At 36.5% G+C, this 15801-nt stretch overlaps 1 protein-coding gene across 1 annotated transcript in view; it reads right to left on the bottom strand.

Annotated features, from left to right (window-relative positions):
- Nucleotides 1-1040: 1040 nt before the first annotated feature.
- The window catches only part of TBX20 (T-box transcription factor 20), a 56683-nt gene continuing 41922 nt past the window's right edge, over nucleotides 1041-15801 (bottom strand). The window contains exons 7-8 of the mRNA XM_002818059.6: nucleotides 7836-7948; nucleotides 1041-6133 (exon numbers count right to left, since the gene is read on the bottom strand). Of these exons, the coding sequence (XP_002818105.3) occupies nucleotides 5793-6133; nucleotides 7836-7948 (454 nt within the window). The 3' untranslated portion in view covers nucleotides 1041-5792. The remainder of the gene's footprint in view (nucleotides 6134-7835; nucleotides 7949-15801) is intronic.

The raw sequence follows: 15801 nt of genomic DNA, 5'->3' as shown, positions 1-15801 counted from the left end.
ACAGTACTGCATCATTGTTAAATCTCCTGAAGTTGCTAACCCTACTGTGATTATTTAGTGGAATCTTATTTTTAGGAAATACACTTTCAATTATTTAGAGATAATGGGGCATGACATGCTACTTACTCTCAAGGGGTTCAGAAAAATAATTTGTATATATTACATATCTATGCATGTGCATGTGTGTTTATGCACATACTACTCACTGTAAATGCACATGATAAACAGGGCAAAAGGTTAACAATTGTGACTCTGCATAAAGGGTGTACAGGGTTGCTTTATGGTCTTCTTGCAACTCTTCCATAAGCATGAAATCCTTCCAAATAAAAGATTTCTAAAAGGTTGGTGTTGGGCATGCACAAAAAAATTAAGGGTAATAGAGTAGACTTTTGAAAGCAGGGGGTAATGATAACATCAAATATTTTGAAGGACTGTCATGTGGAAGGAGGATTAAGACTTATAATTTGGCTAATCTTATTTGGTGTCATTCTGCTTTGTGTAATATCATTACAGCATATCCAAGTGCTTATGGCTGAAATGAGATACAGGAGTTCTTAAGTTTTATGGAGTCTTCAGTATAATTCAGTACAGAGAGGTGCAAAATCATGTGATTCTGAGGGTTCATTGGGTAGCATACACGAATGAAGGGGACTGGGTGCAGAAAATGGAAAATAGTGGGAACTTGAGAGCAATGTCTTTTCCAAAGGCTTTCAAATGCAACTAAAGATAAACCCAAAATACTGTGCAGTAATCCCGGGCTGTGTTCAGCCTGTGAGTGGCCAGCTGGGACCCACAATCTTATCTAATCCTTTTTGTCAGGTGAGGAAACAGGTACCAAACATCATAAAACAGTGTAAGTGAATGATAGGTGTAAATGGGTGCATATGTATTTTTTAAAAAACACCATTTTTAATGAAAGAAACTAATATCCACACATTTGTACTTATGTACAATTGGGGTAATATATAATTTTAAGCTGTTTACAAATAATATGTAATGCTTCAAATATTACATAAGGTTGATAATATATTTCTAGCAGAAATAAATATATTGCACTTAAAAAGAACTGCATTAGATGTTACTTCATAGTATTAGGCTTATAACTTTTTTTCATAAAACATTTCCCATGCCCTTCCCCCCACCCCCAGCACACATATTTCATTACAGTGACTGTTTTCACGCAATTCATTAAGCAAATGAACACAGCAAACAACAGAACTGTGCTAGTGTCTACTAAAGAGGCTATATCCAATTTTATCCTTTAGGAAATAAAACAATTTCTTTTATGTTTCTGAAAATAAGGGAGGAAAAAATCCAACTAAACACAATATTTTAATGAACCAGAAGTAAAATACAACTTGTATTTTTTGTCCATATGTATTATTTCACAAAAAAAGATTTTGTTTTCTTATTATCAAGATATTTCGTTTAAAAAGGAGAGGGTAGTGAAGTTATTTGAGGGAGGGACAGAGAAAGAAGGGCTAGAAAATACATATAGAATATTTACCTATCAAATATTTATAGATAAACCTTTCTATATGTAAGCATTCTGAAGAAAGGTAAGTGTTGGAATATTATAATTGGCATAGAATATTAGTAGCAAAGAAAGGATTTGATGATTTTCTAAAGTTTAAGGAGTTTGTAACCTTCCCTTTGCGTGTTTACAAAAAAATCCGTACATTTTAAAATAACATAAAAACTTGTATAAAACCCATCATCCAGCCAGGCACAGCTCTTTAAAGGAGAAAGCTGAAAATCTTATCATCTGTCCAGTGATTTGTCTAGATTTACGATAGAGTATTGCTTTGTTTGTAATAATTATCAATTTCCTACATGTTTAATAGTGACAACAGTTTTTCTTAGTCACTGGAAGATTAAGTTGTTTTTCTTGCAATTTGTTACTCTGCACATTACATAACTGGATTTTTTGAACTTTTTAGTTACTGAGTCATGGCTAAGCTTGACTGAGTATTTAATGGGGTGTAAAGTCATTTCATCCTCTTTATTCAAAAGTGATTTTTCTCAATATAAATCAGCTTATATATAAGCAGGACAGCCTGAAAAGCTACTGTGAAATACAGAAATAGGATAAATATTCTAACACCTCTTTGAAAAAGGCAGCATGGGATGAGGATACTTTACTTCTAAGAATATTTATTCCTTGGCCTTTTAGAGGGTTTTCTTTTTTGGTGGGGAAGGGAGCAGCTGGAGAGGAAAGTGTGTTGTTGTGGCTGGCGAAGCAAAATGACAGAGATATGGATAAGGAGGGGAGACCTTGGAATGCCCCAGAAGTCAATGTAACTCCTATAATACAGCCCTACACAGGGCCTTTGCTAGATGACGACTCATCAGGAAGCTTCTTAATATCTCTTACTCTGTGCCCACCTACTAGGAATAATGACAGGCCTTCTGGACAATTACCATTGTTATTAACTCAAAAGATCCAGCAATACAATATAAGCTCATTAATCTACACCTTGTTAACTAATAATTTGTGATGTGTTAGACAAGCTGGATATGTTTACCTATATATTGCTAAGGGCAGACAGAGGAGAGGAGAAGACTAAGTTAGTTAAAAAAAAAAAAAAAAATTGAGGCCAGGTGCGGTGGCTCACGCCTGTAATCACAGCACTTTGTGGGGCTGAGGTGGGTGGATCAGAAGGTCAAGAGATCGAGACCATCCTGGCCAACCTGGTGAAATCCCGTCTCTAGTAAAAATACAAAAATTAGCTGGGCATGGTAGCGCGCACCTGTAATCCTAGTTACTCAGGAGGCTGAGGCAGGAGAATTGCTTGAACCCAGGAGATGGAGGTTGCAGTGAGCCGAGATTGTGCCACTGCACTCTAGCCTAGCAACAGAGTGAGACTCCGTCTCAAAAAAAAAAAGACCTTGAATCCACTCAGAATTATTGATATTTTAAAAACAAACCATAACTGCAAAACCTATTAACTTTTGAATTAATTCCTCAGGATTAGATAAAGCAGGTCTGGCAGGACCTCTTTTTAGCAGCACTTCCCATTAGCCATGCTTTTTGACACTATAATATACTCGGGGGTGGGGGGGGCGGCGTGGGAGGAACCCTGAATATATTCTAAATATATTATAATTCATGGCCTTTATTATTCAATTGGCTTTCCCATTAAATATGTAGTTCTTGAAATTACTTTTGCCAGAATGGGCTTTGGAATTTTAAATACTAAACTCCCAAGGGTTTAATAAGAATCAATGACCGAGATACCTCAGAAAGGCCCAGGGAGGGGAAATTTCTACCCCTTGGTCTCCATGGTTCAAGTGACTCTGATGCGGTTAAGCTCTATTTCACTTGTGCTTCTTTTCTCTGGTTCGAATAATACTTAAAAATATATATCCAATTTAGAATTTTAGGTCTGACTAGTCTTTGTTTTCTCTAAGTACTCTTATTTATAGTCTTATATTGCTTAATTACAAAATAAAATTATGAAGTCAGGAAATACTAGGTAAAACCATATTCAACAAAAACGCACAAATCTCTTTGAGACACACAGATTGGTAGAAATGTCAAAACAGTATGTATTAAAACAGTCTTTTCATCCTCTTTGAAAATAAAATTCAGATACAGATTCACCTTAGTAGACCAGTAATTTATCAGGGTATTGAGTAGCATTATGTAAAACAGCATCTTTTGTTATTCCTGCTTTAAGCAGCAGTACTCTATATTCAAAGGAGCACTGGCAACAGGCCAGCTATTAAATAGTAAACCCCTATCCTAGCTCTATGGATAGTTTAAACATTACTCATAACTGCTTTTTTAAAGAAATGCACACCTGTACTTTGTTTGAAAACAAACTACCTGTGGATACTACAGCATAACATGCAACAAGTTAATAATTGGCCCACGGTGTTTGCTGTAGGATCGTGAGACGCTTTGTTAATGCAGCCCATGCTTTTCTGTAAGTAAACTTTGGAGTATAGTGGAGAATAGCAAGTGCAAAATCCAACAACAGCATCACCTAGACAGGCTGTGCCATGATGCCTTGTTTCATAGGCTGGAAGTGCCCAGAAAGGCATGTGATATGAAAAAGGCTAACATTAAAACCACCAAATAAAATCCCACAGGAGTCTGATGTCATAAGTATATTGCATTTCCCCCCAAATACACTTCTACTGTCAGTAGAAATATTTCCCATCCCTTTTAACAGATTCAATACTTTTGTAGTAAGAAGAGTAGAATGAATATTACACACAAAAATTAAATTAGAGTTTTGGAGAAATTTGCTAAGACAACAGGTTACATCCTGTAGTTGAAGTGCATTAAATCTAAAGTTGAAAAACTATTAATTTCATTAAATCTATGTTATTAGGGAAATAAATTGTTGCAAAATGCCAAATATGTTAACCTGACTGTAAATGCTTATATATAGATATATGCTGTTCAAAAACAATATACAGGTCATATATAACTAAAATATTTGTTACTATTATAAACACTAAAGGAAGGCTTAAGAAGATAGCAAAAGTTAAAAATAAAGTGGAAGAATGCTTTAGATTACTTATAAGAATTGCCAATTGCCAACATTTCAGTTATGGAGCCATTACGTTATCAAGCAATTTAAGATTACAGACCTAGCAAAATGGTAAAGAAGTCACTAAATGTAACACAGTAAGGAAAAAGGCCAAATTCGATGTATGGACACATTTCCACTCAGGAACATAAGTTAAATCTTGGCTATCCTGGTATTTAGAATGGTCATTCTCAAATCCTTGTCAATCAGCGGCAGCAACAACAAGGCAGATTTACGGAACATGAGAATTTGTCCAGATGCATTTTAATATCCACAAGGTCTTCCAAAACTGAAGTGAAAATGAAGGGATCTCTGGCACCAATGGCAGAAAAATCCTTCTGGAATAGAACAACCATCTTTCTGTTGCAGCTGTAAGTGAAAGCAAGCCTCACATAACATCATGCCTAGGCTTTGGAGTGTGCCTCAGTGAATTAGTCAGCAGTGTGTTTAGAATGCAGCCTAGAAAAATCAAACTTCAGTTTTACCATATAATATAGAGAGGCTCTTGCTTCAAAACTGTATATGGAAGATTTTTACTCCATAACTCTAGCCCCAACCCTAACTCTGGCAAGTATTTGCAATAAAGAGAACTAGGAAGAAAGAAGACTGTGAAAACTGAGCATGTTGGTTACTGGCCCTTCAATATTACAAACAGAACTTTGTGAGGTCATTACCATGTATTCATCCACAAAACAGGATGCATTAGCATTATCTCAGCTCCTTCCCCAGCAGACTAACACAAAAGAAAACTAAACATGCTTATGCTACAGCACTACAAATATTTCTCTACTGGCTCCCATTTTCTACAGGGATAAATTGACTTCAGTTAGTCATTATGGTCAGTATGCTATATAGTATGGCCTCTTTGGAGATTCTTTTATCCTGTGAAAAGCAGGAAGAAACCCTATACACAATGATTTTATACATTACTGCATCAACACAGCATTTTAACCATGAGGAATAATGCACTTTAAGATTCATCAGCCTTGTATTAGTAAACTTTCAGGCTGGCTGAGAACTTTACACGGATTCTCTCCTGAACCCAAGAGCTGTCCCTCAGATGAATCCTGGTCCGTGGTGCATTCCTTCAGTGGTAGGTTTTATTGTGAGTCCGGCTCTCGTCTTTGATAGGTCCAGTGTCTCCTGGAAAGCCCCTACTCCAATACCCCACATCCCACCCACCCAGCCCTGTCCTATATTTCCATACCCACTTGCACATTCTGGATCTGGATTCTCCCATTTTTAGAAGAGTCATACAAATGGTGTCATCACAGCAGAGGAATGGCGTAGTCCTTGAATGGCAGCATAGGGCCCCTGCTGAAAATAGTGATGGTATCGCGGCATGTGGAATGAAGGGAATGTGGGGCCACTCCCTTGCATGGAGCTGGCAATGGCCGATGGGGTCAGAGGCATTCCCAGTCGGCTATATGGCGGCAGAGAACCCTGGATGGGGTGAGGAATGGGTGTTGCTATGGATGCTGTGCTGGTGCCAAGAGCAGTCAGGGACTGTGGGTGCTGAAACCCAGGAAAACTGGAAGAAGATGATACCCAGGAACTGAGAGACAAATTATCAGATGTTGTAAAGGCTGACCCTGTAAGAAAAAACACTCATTAGACTGGAAACACTGTATCAATGTACAGATCAAGAATTAAATTATCTGTAAAGATCAATTTGTGTTTAAGAATATTTAATACATCTGTAATTTAGAAAGACAAACACACATGAGCTATGTCACGAGGCAAATCTACTTTTCTAGGTAAGAAGATGATATTTACACCTTGCATGGAATAGAGAATTTACTAAATGGAAAAAGACAACTCATTGGATAGCCTGCACACTCCCACAGACTGGCCAAAACATTAATACCCTGCCTGCAAGTAATGACCTGATTCTCTTTAAAAACCTGCAAATACCTGATATCTGTTCTGACCTCTGTAGTGTCATAAGGAAGGCTGAATGTATTAAACCTCTACCAAGCTGTCTGGTTTCCAAAACTGTTGTGAGAACCTAAGAAGGTAAGTTTTCCTACCACAGCATCCAGAAATTTAGAATAGAGTTGACACTGAATTTTCTGACTGTATACAGTTGTCCCTTGAACAACAGGGGTTAGAACTGCATGGGTCCACTTACGTAAAGATATTTTTCACTACAATTTACACTGAGTGTGCCTGACCCCTCTTGCCTCACTTTCACCTCCTCCACCTCTTCAGCCTCTACAACTTCGGAGACAGCAAGACCAACCCCTCCTCTTCCTCCTCTGCCAACTCAGTGTGAAGATGAGGATGAAGACCTTTATGATGATCCAATTCCACTTAAGGAGTACTAAATATATTTCCTTTCTATGATTTTCTTAATAACTTTTTCTCTAGCTTGATTTATTATTAGAATACAGAATGTAATACATGTAACATACAGAATATGTGTGAATTGACTGTTTATGTTACAGGTAAGGCTTCTGATCAACAGTAGGCTATTAGCATTAAGTTTTAGGAAGTGAAAAGTTATATGCACGTTTTGGACCACACAGGAGTTGGTTCCCCAACCACTGTGTTGTTCAAGAGTCAACTGTAATACTAGTGGTTCACTTGGACTGAGTAATAAGAAATGTCCTATGTTTTCACAGATTATATAATTTCATATTAAGGACATAAAACAATGCAGAGGACTCTCTCCCCATACGAACTTTACTGTTCCCAGAATGGAGCCCCTCTGGGCTCTTTTCTCTGGACTCTCTTCCCAGATGCAGAGGGCTGCTCTCTAAGCCTTGGGAACAGAGAAACTTTGTTCAGTTCCTGCTGTCAACATTGGGGCCACTTCCTCTATGTAATATCCTTCATTAGGACAATCCTCTTTTAAAAGTGTTTTCTATTTTGGTCTTTGATTCTAACAAATTATACCTGACATAGACGGAACAGATATATTCCCTGACTTTCAGATTATGAAACTGAGGTTCAGAAGGACTTGGTGACTGCCCCCAAAGTTCAACAGCTCTTATGTACTAAATCATGGACAAGTAACTCCTGATCCCTGACTCAAAGGCTCAGTATTCTTTCACTTAAAAAAAAAAACAAACCACAGGAAACCTGCAGGCAGCATCATCGCCTATGATTCAAAGGCAAAATAATGAAATCTGTAAGGATCAGCGTCGGGGCTCTCCCTTCCCAGGGAGGCTCCTGAAATCCTTTCCGGGCATCGTGTACTCTGATGACTGGCCATCTCATCAACAACCTGCCCCCATTCTCCTTTAGGTGCTCTGCCTCCCAGCAATTCCATGGCCTTGGAAGCTACCTTACCTCGATTTGGGGTTGTCTGACTCTCATCCCCCAAGACATCTTCTTCTCCTCCATAGGTACGGATGGGTGAGCGTGCATAGGAATGCTTTTGAATCAGGCTCTCCACACTTTCCCTAGGTTAGAGTGACATATCACAGGTTAACTAAAATGTAAAGGACTCAGAGATAGAGAGAGGTCTTAGAGGTAACTCACTAATCAGTAAAACCATTTTCTCAGCCAGAAAGCAACCACTGCACAGAAAGATGAAATTCAAAACGTGTACATTTATTCTGTTGTACAGTGACTCCTCAGAGACATGACCTCAGGTGTATGACTGCAAGCAAACATGACTGACTAGGACAAGGACAATCCCCTGAAATACTTTAAAATGAAGGACAAAGGGGTGAACAGGAGCTATGAAACCTGACCACAGGAATATGGAATTCCATGATGTGAAAAATAATGAGTGAATGAATTTACTGAAAGGAGCTGCAATGACTCTTCTTACTGACTTCATCAGCTAACAAATACAAAACAAATACTCAGTTGATACAAATTGCACTGATCCAACAACCGATGAAATGTTGGCAAAAAGTTCAAATTATCATTAGTCAGCGAAAGACTCTAATATTCACTAAGAAATCAAACAAATTCATAGATTATAGTACAATATAGATAGTTTGGGTAATGAACACTAAGATCCTTGTTGCTGTAAGACTGAAAATTACAAAAAACCCATGAAGAAAACACAAATGACCAATAAGGAGTTTTAGCCTCTAGGTAAATTGGTACATTGTCTTGTAGATGGTCTTCCTCCTGTAACATAGTCTATCAACGAAACAGTGAGGTTAACTTTAAAAAGTAAAAAAAAAAAATTGGCATTGGACAATTTGACCTTCTGCTTTAAAAAAAAAAAAAAAAGCCAGTACAATTTTAGCCAATTTGTTTGCCAAAAGTGCATACTGATAACAGATTAGTCTGCATGGCACACATTTCTGGAACAGCTGTGGCCCGAAGACCAATGCCAAATTGACCAGCAAAGGACAAAAGAAGGCTTATAAAATATGTGTTAAATGAGGAAGGACAAACAAAACACCACATTTCATACTGAGGGAATAAGCAAAGCAAATAAAATGTCATAATAACTTTTTAAAATGTTAACACGTCAACATTTCACATAAACATGCAAACTTTACCTGTGAAAAATTACTACCTAATTCATAGTAAATTTGGTGTTGTAGAAAGCTTATATAACCACATAGATAAAGGCATTTTATAATATATAGTATGACTATGACTATGAGGACTTAAGGATATGCCTAAAAGGAAAATTAACTCCGCAACTATTTAAGTTACATCTCTATTCTCAAATTGTTTTAGAGTAAGAATAAAGTACCACCTCTTATAGTCAAAATAATTAGGATCCAGATCCACTGCATTAACACATAGGTGTCAAAAAGAATGAGGTCATTCCGTATGTATAGATATGGAATAATTTTCAAGATACAGTAAGTGAAAAAAGTAAAATACAGAATGATATGTAAAGTATGCTACCATTTGTGAAGTTAGAACACAGGATATGTATGTTCATATATGCCTGCATGTGCATAGGATTTCTAGAATGTTCCAGTTTCCAGAACAAGAAACTGCCTAGAAGAGGTTGCCTCTGCAGGGTGAAATCAGGGACTTGAAGGATTGGAGTAGTGATTCTCAAATTTGTGAATACGTTTGAATCAACTAGGGATCTTGAAACAAACAAACAAAAAAACTATATTGAGATATGATTAAAATACAAAAAGTGGCACATATTTAAAGTGTATGGGGCCGGAGCCAGGGCCTGTGGCTCACACCTCTAATCCCAGTACTTAGGGAGGCCCAGGCAGGTGGATCACCCAAGGTCAGGAGTTCAAGACCAGCCTGGCCAACATGGCAAAACCCTGTCTCTATTAAAAATACAAAAATCAGCCGGGCATGGTGGTGGGCACCTATAAACCCAGCTACTCAGGAAGCTGAGGCAGGAGAATTGCTTGAACCTGAAGGCAGAGATTGCAGTGAGCCGAGATTGTGCCACTTTACTCCAGCCTAGACAAAAGAGTGAAACTCCATCTTAAAAAAAAATAATAAAAATAAAGTGTAGCCCTCAGAAATAATGCCGCATATCTACAACTATCTGATCTTTGACAAACCTGAGAAAAACAAGCAATGGGGAAAGGATTCCCTATTTAATAAATGGTGCTGGGAAAACTGGCTAGCCATATGTAGAAAACTGAAACTGGATCCCTTCCTTACACCTTATACAAAAATCAATTCAAGATGGATTAAAGACTTAAACGTTAGACCTAAAACCATAAAAACCCTAGAAGAAAACCTAGGCATTACCATTCAGGACATAGGCATGGGCAAGGACTTCATGTCTAAAACACCAAAAGCAATGGCAACAAAAGCCAAAATTGACAAATGGGATCTAATTAAACTCAAGAGCTTCTGCACAGCAAAAGAAACTACCATCAGAGTGAACAGGCAACCTACAAAATGGGAGAAAATTTTCGCAACCTACTCATCTGACAAAGGGCTCATTTCCAGAATCTACAATGAACTCAAACAAATTTACAAGAAAAAAACAAACAACCCCATCAAAAAGTAGGCGAAGGACATGAACAGACACTTCTCAAAAGAAGACATTTATGCAGCCAAAAAACACATGAAAAAATGCTCACCATCACTGGCCATCAGAGAAATGCAAATCAAAACCACAATGAGATACCATCTCACACCAGTTAGAATGGCAATCATCAAACAGTCAGGAAACAACAGGTGCTGGAGAGGATGTGGAGAAATAGGAACAATTTTACACTGTTGGTGGGACGGTAAACTAGTTCAACCATTGTGGAAGTCAGTGTGGCAATTCCTCAAGGATCTAGAACTAGAAATACCATTTGACCCAGCCATCCCATTACTGGGTATATACCCAAAGGACTATAAATCATGCTGCTATAAAGACACATGCACACGTATGTTTATTGAGGCATTATTCACAATAGCAAAGACTTGGAACCAACCCAAATGTCCAACAATGATAGACTGGATTAAGAAAATGTGGCACATATACACCATGGAATACTATGCAGCCATAAAAAATGATGGGTTCATGTCCTTTGTAGGGACATGGATGAAATTGGAAATCATCATTCTTAGTAAACTATCGCAAGAACAAAAAACCAAACACCGCATATTCTCACTCATAGGTGGGAATTGAACAATGAGAACACATGGACACAGGAAGGGGAACATCACACTCTGGGGACTGTTGTGGGGTGGGGGGAGTGGGGAGGGATAGCATCGGGAGATATAACTAAGACGAGTTAGTGGGTGCAGCGCACCAGCATGGCACATGTATACATATGTAACTAACCTGCACATTGCACACATGTACCCTAAAACCTAAAGTATAATAATAATAAATAAATAAATAAATAAATAAATAAATAATAAAATAAAAAAAAAAGTGTATAGTTTGATCAGTTTGGGCACATGTATGCACCAGTGACACCATTGCCACAAGCACAATAACAAAAATATCTAACACCTACAAAAGCCAGCTTCCTCAAGCTCCTATGCTCCATGGTCCCCATCGCAACAAACCTTTCCAAGGAAACCACTAATATAATTTCTGTTCTTGCAGATTAGTCAGCATTTTCTAAACTTTTACAAAGATGAAATCTTACCTAATATATTCTTTTTGATCTGGCTTCTTTCACTCAGCATATTTTAAGATTTATCACGTCGGGGCATACATTAATATTTCTTGCTCTGAGTAGCATTATATTGCATGGATATATTATGGTTTATTCACTTATTGATGGATATTTGACTTGTTTCTAGTTTTTGAATGTTAAAGTGAAGCTGCTACACATATTCATGCATACTTTTTAACAAATGTACATATACTTTTATTTATCTTGGAAAGACATCTAAGGATGAAATGACTAAATTGCATATATGTGCAATTTTTAAAGAAACTGCCAAACTATTTGTCAAAGTAGTCATACAATTTAGCATTCCCACCATCAGTGTATGAGATTTCCAGGTCCTCTATACTCTCACTGACACCTGATATGGTCAACATTTAATTTTAGCTACTGTAATATGCATGTGCTGCTATTCCATCATACTTTTAATTGTGTTCCCCTAATGACTACAATGTTGAACATCTTTTTCTGTGCTTATTTGCTTCCATATTTCTAGCTGTTAATATTCTGTTTATTTAAAAAATTAGGTTATTTGTTTTCTGAGTTTTGAGATTTCTTTTTATATTCTGGGCACTGGTGTTTATAGAATATACTATTTGCAAATATTTTCTTCTAAGCTGTGGCTTGTGATTTCTCTTTCCTAAACAGCTTCTTTTTAAAAGCAGAGTTTTTAATTTTGATGAAGTGCAATTTATCCATTTGTAATTCTATGGATCATGCTTTTGATGCCATATTTTAAGATCTTTGCCTAGCCCAAGATCACAAAAGTTTTCTCCTAATTTTTTTCTGAAAGTGTTATAGTGTGAGGTTTTATGTTTGTGTCTATGATTCATCTTGAGTTAATTTTATATATGAATGAGTTATGAATTGTTTATTTTTGTGCTTATGAATATCCCATTATTTCAACATTACTTGTTGAGAAGACTGTCCCTTCTCCATCACATACATGTGGGTCTACTCTTGGACTCTCTATTCTATTGATGTGTTTGTGGAACTTGACACCAAAACTATACTGTCTTGATTACTGTAGCTGAATAAAAGTATTAGAACTTTTGACATTAGGTAGTATTAGTACTCTATCTTCTTTTTCAAAGTTGTTTTGGCTATTCTAGTTCTTTGCATTTCCATATGAAATTTAATATTACTTTGTCAATCTCTACAAAAAAGACTCCTGTGATTTTGGTCAGGATTATTTTAGATCTACGTATCAATTTGTGCATAACTGACATCTTAATATTGCATCCTTCAAATCACGAACCAGTATATCCTTCCATTTCATTAGGTCTTCTTTAAGTTCTCTCAGCAATGTTTTTGTAGTTTTAAGTATATACGTCTTGCATATCCTTTCCAGTTTACCCCACTTTGTATTATAGTAAATATTGCTTTTTAACTTCAATTTCTGATATTCATTTATAATAGATAGAAATACAATTTATTTTGTATATTGATCTTGTATTCTGTGAACTTGCCAAACACTTATTTGTTCTAGTGGGTTTTGGAGATCTGGGTTTTCTGTATAGATAATCATTATGCCTGTACACAAAGATAGTTTTACTTCCATCTTTCCAATCACAATGACTTTGATTTTTCCTGACTTATTGCAATGGCTAAAACTACCTGTACAATGTTGAATTAGCAGTGGTAAGAATGGGCCCAGCACAGTGGCTCATGCCTGTAATCCCAGCACTTTGGGAGGCTAAGGTGGGCAGATCACCTGAGGTTGGGAGTTCAAGACCAGCCTGACCAACATGGAGAAACCCCGTCTCTACTAAAAATACAAAATCAGCTGGGCATGGTGGCCCATGCCTGTAATCCCCGCTACTCGGGAGGCTGAGGCAAGAGAATCGCTTGAACCCAGGAGTCGGAGGTTGTGGTGGGCCAAGATCGAGCCACTGCACTCCAGCCTGGACAACAAGAGTGAAACTCCGTCTCAAAAAAAAAAAAAAAAAAAGAACGGACATCAATAACTTCTTCTTTATCTTACAGAAAGCATTCAATTTTTCACCATTAGGTATAATATTCATTCTAGGTTTTTTTGTACATACAATTTGCCAGACTAAAGTTTCTCTTCTATTCCTAGTTTGCTGAGAGTTTTCAAGAATAGAGGTTGAATTTTGTTAAATGCTTTTTCTGTGTCTGTTGAGATAATCGTATAGTTTTGTTTTCAGTTTGTCAGTATGACCAGCCTCCCAGGTTGACACCATTCTCCTGCCTCAGCCTCCCGAGTAGCTGGGACTACAGGCGCCCACCACCATGGCCGACTAATTTTTTTGTATTTTTAGTAGAGACCAGGTTTCACCATTTTAGCCAGGATGGTCTCAATCTCCTGACCTTGTGATCCGCCCGCCTCAGCCTCCCAAAGTGCTGGGATTACAGGTGTGAGCCACTGCGCCCAGCCTAATTTTAGATAATATTTTCTAAACGTCAATTGGGTCAAGTTACTTGATACTGTTGTTCAAATCTTCTGGGTCTCTACTCATTTTCTGTCTACTTGCTCTATCAATTATTAAGAAAGGGCTATTAAAATTTCCAACCATGATTGTATATTTGTCTGTTTTTTTAATACTTCTGTCAGACATAAAGATGTAGGACTGTATATTAGAAGAATGGAGCCCTTTATTAGTATGAAATTATCTACTTTATCCCTAGTAAAATTCTCTTCTCTGAAATCTACTTTGATATTAATACAACAACTTTAAGTTTTTCAAAATTATTGTTAACATGCTACTTTTTTTCATTGCTTTACTTTGAACTTATGTCTTTACATAGAAAGCACATTTCTTGTAGGCAACATATAATCAGGTCTTACTTTTTAATTCAAACTGACAATCTCTGCTTTTTGAGATATGTAGTGCATTTATATTTAATGTGATTATTGATATAGTTAAGTTGAAATCTGGCTATTTGTTTTCTATTTGTCCCATCTGTTCTTTTTTATCTCTTTCCTCTTTTTTGCTTTCTTTTGGGTTTTCTTTAAATGATTTCATGTCATATTCTTTGTTGGTTTATTAGATATAACTTTCTTTTGTTATTTTTGTAAATGACTTAGGATTTATAGTAAATATCTTTAAGTTGTCACAATCTACCTTCAAGTGATACTAAATCTTTCAAGTTAGTATAAGACCCTCAAAATAATATATTTTCATTTATCCCTTCCAGTCATTCTGCCATTCTTGTCAAACATTTTATTTTTTATATAAACTCCATTCTAATTGTTATGATGTTTGTTTAAAAGGTTAACTATCTTCTTAAAATATTTAAATAATAAAAAGTTAATCTACTTATCCATGTAGTTCTTATTCCTGTGCTCTTCACGCCTTTGTTTACATCCAGATTGACATCCGGTATAATTTTCTTTCTGGTTGAGGGACTTCCTTTAAAATATCTGTACTGCAATTTGCTGGTGGTGAATTCTTCGCCTTTTGTATGTCTGAAAAAATCTTTATTTTGCTTTTGTTTTTTTGAAAGATATTTTTGCTGGGTAAAGAATTCTAGTTAACAAACTTGATTTCTCTTTCAGAACAGATGATCCCCAACTTACAATGGTTCAACTTACAAATTTTAAGCTTTACAATGGTGCAAAAGCAGTAGGCATTCAATACAGTCCTCAGCTTATGATGGTGTTGTATGTGGACTTAGACACTTTTGACTTATGATATTTTCAATTTATGATGGGTTTATCCAACCATAACCCCATTGTTAGTCAAACAGCACCTGTACTTTAAAGATGTTGCTTCACTGTCTCCTCATTTACTTTGTTTCTAATGAGAAATCTGTACTCATCCTTATCTTTGTTCTTCTTATGTAATATGTCTATCATTCTCTGGCTGTTTTAATATTTTCTTTATATCACTAGTTTTGTGTAATTTAACTATAACATAATTTGGTATTATTTCTTCATGCTTTTTGAGCTTGGGTTTGTTGGGCTTCTTTGGATTGTGTTTACAATTGTCATTAAATTTGAAAAATTTTTAGATATTATTTCTTTGGGTATATTTTTTGTCCCACCTCCCAACCATCTTTAGGGCCTCCAATTACACAGATATTAGGCCACTTGAAATTTTCCCACAACTGACACTCTTTCAATTTTTAAAAATTTATCTTTGCTCCTTGTGTTTCATTTTGGGTAGTTTCTATCACTATGTCTTCAAGTTCACTAATCTTTTCATCTGCAGTGTCTAATCTGCCACTAATCCCATCCAGTATATTTTTCATTTTACACATTGCAGTTTTCATTT

Source organism: Pongo abelii, chromosome 6 (genome assembly GCF_028885655.2).
Source record: "Pongo abelii isolate AG06213 chromosome 6, NHGRI_mPonAbe1-v2.0_pri, whole genome shotgun sequence".
Lineage (NCBI taxonomy): Eukaryota > Metazoa > Chordata > Mammalia > Primates > Hominidae > Pongo > Pongo abelii.
Note: the sequence above shows the minus strand (reverse complement) of the source record. Positions and strands in the feature narration are given on the sequence as shown.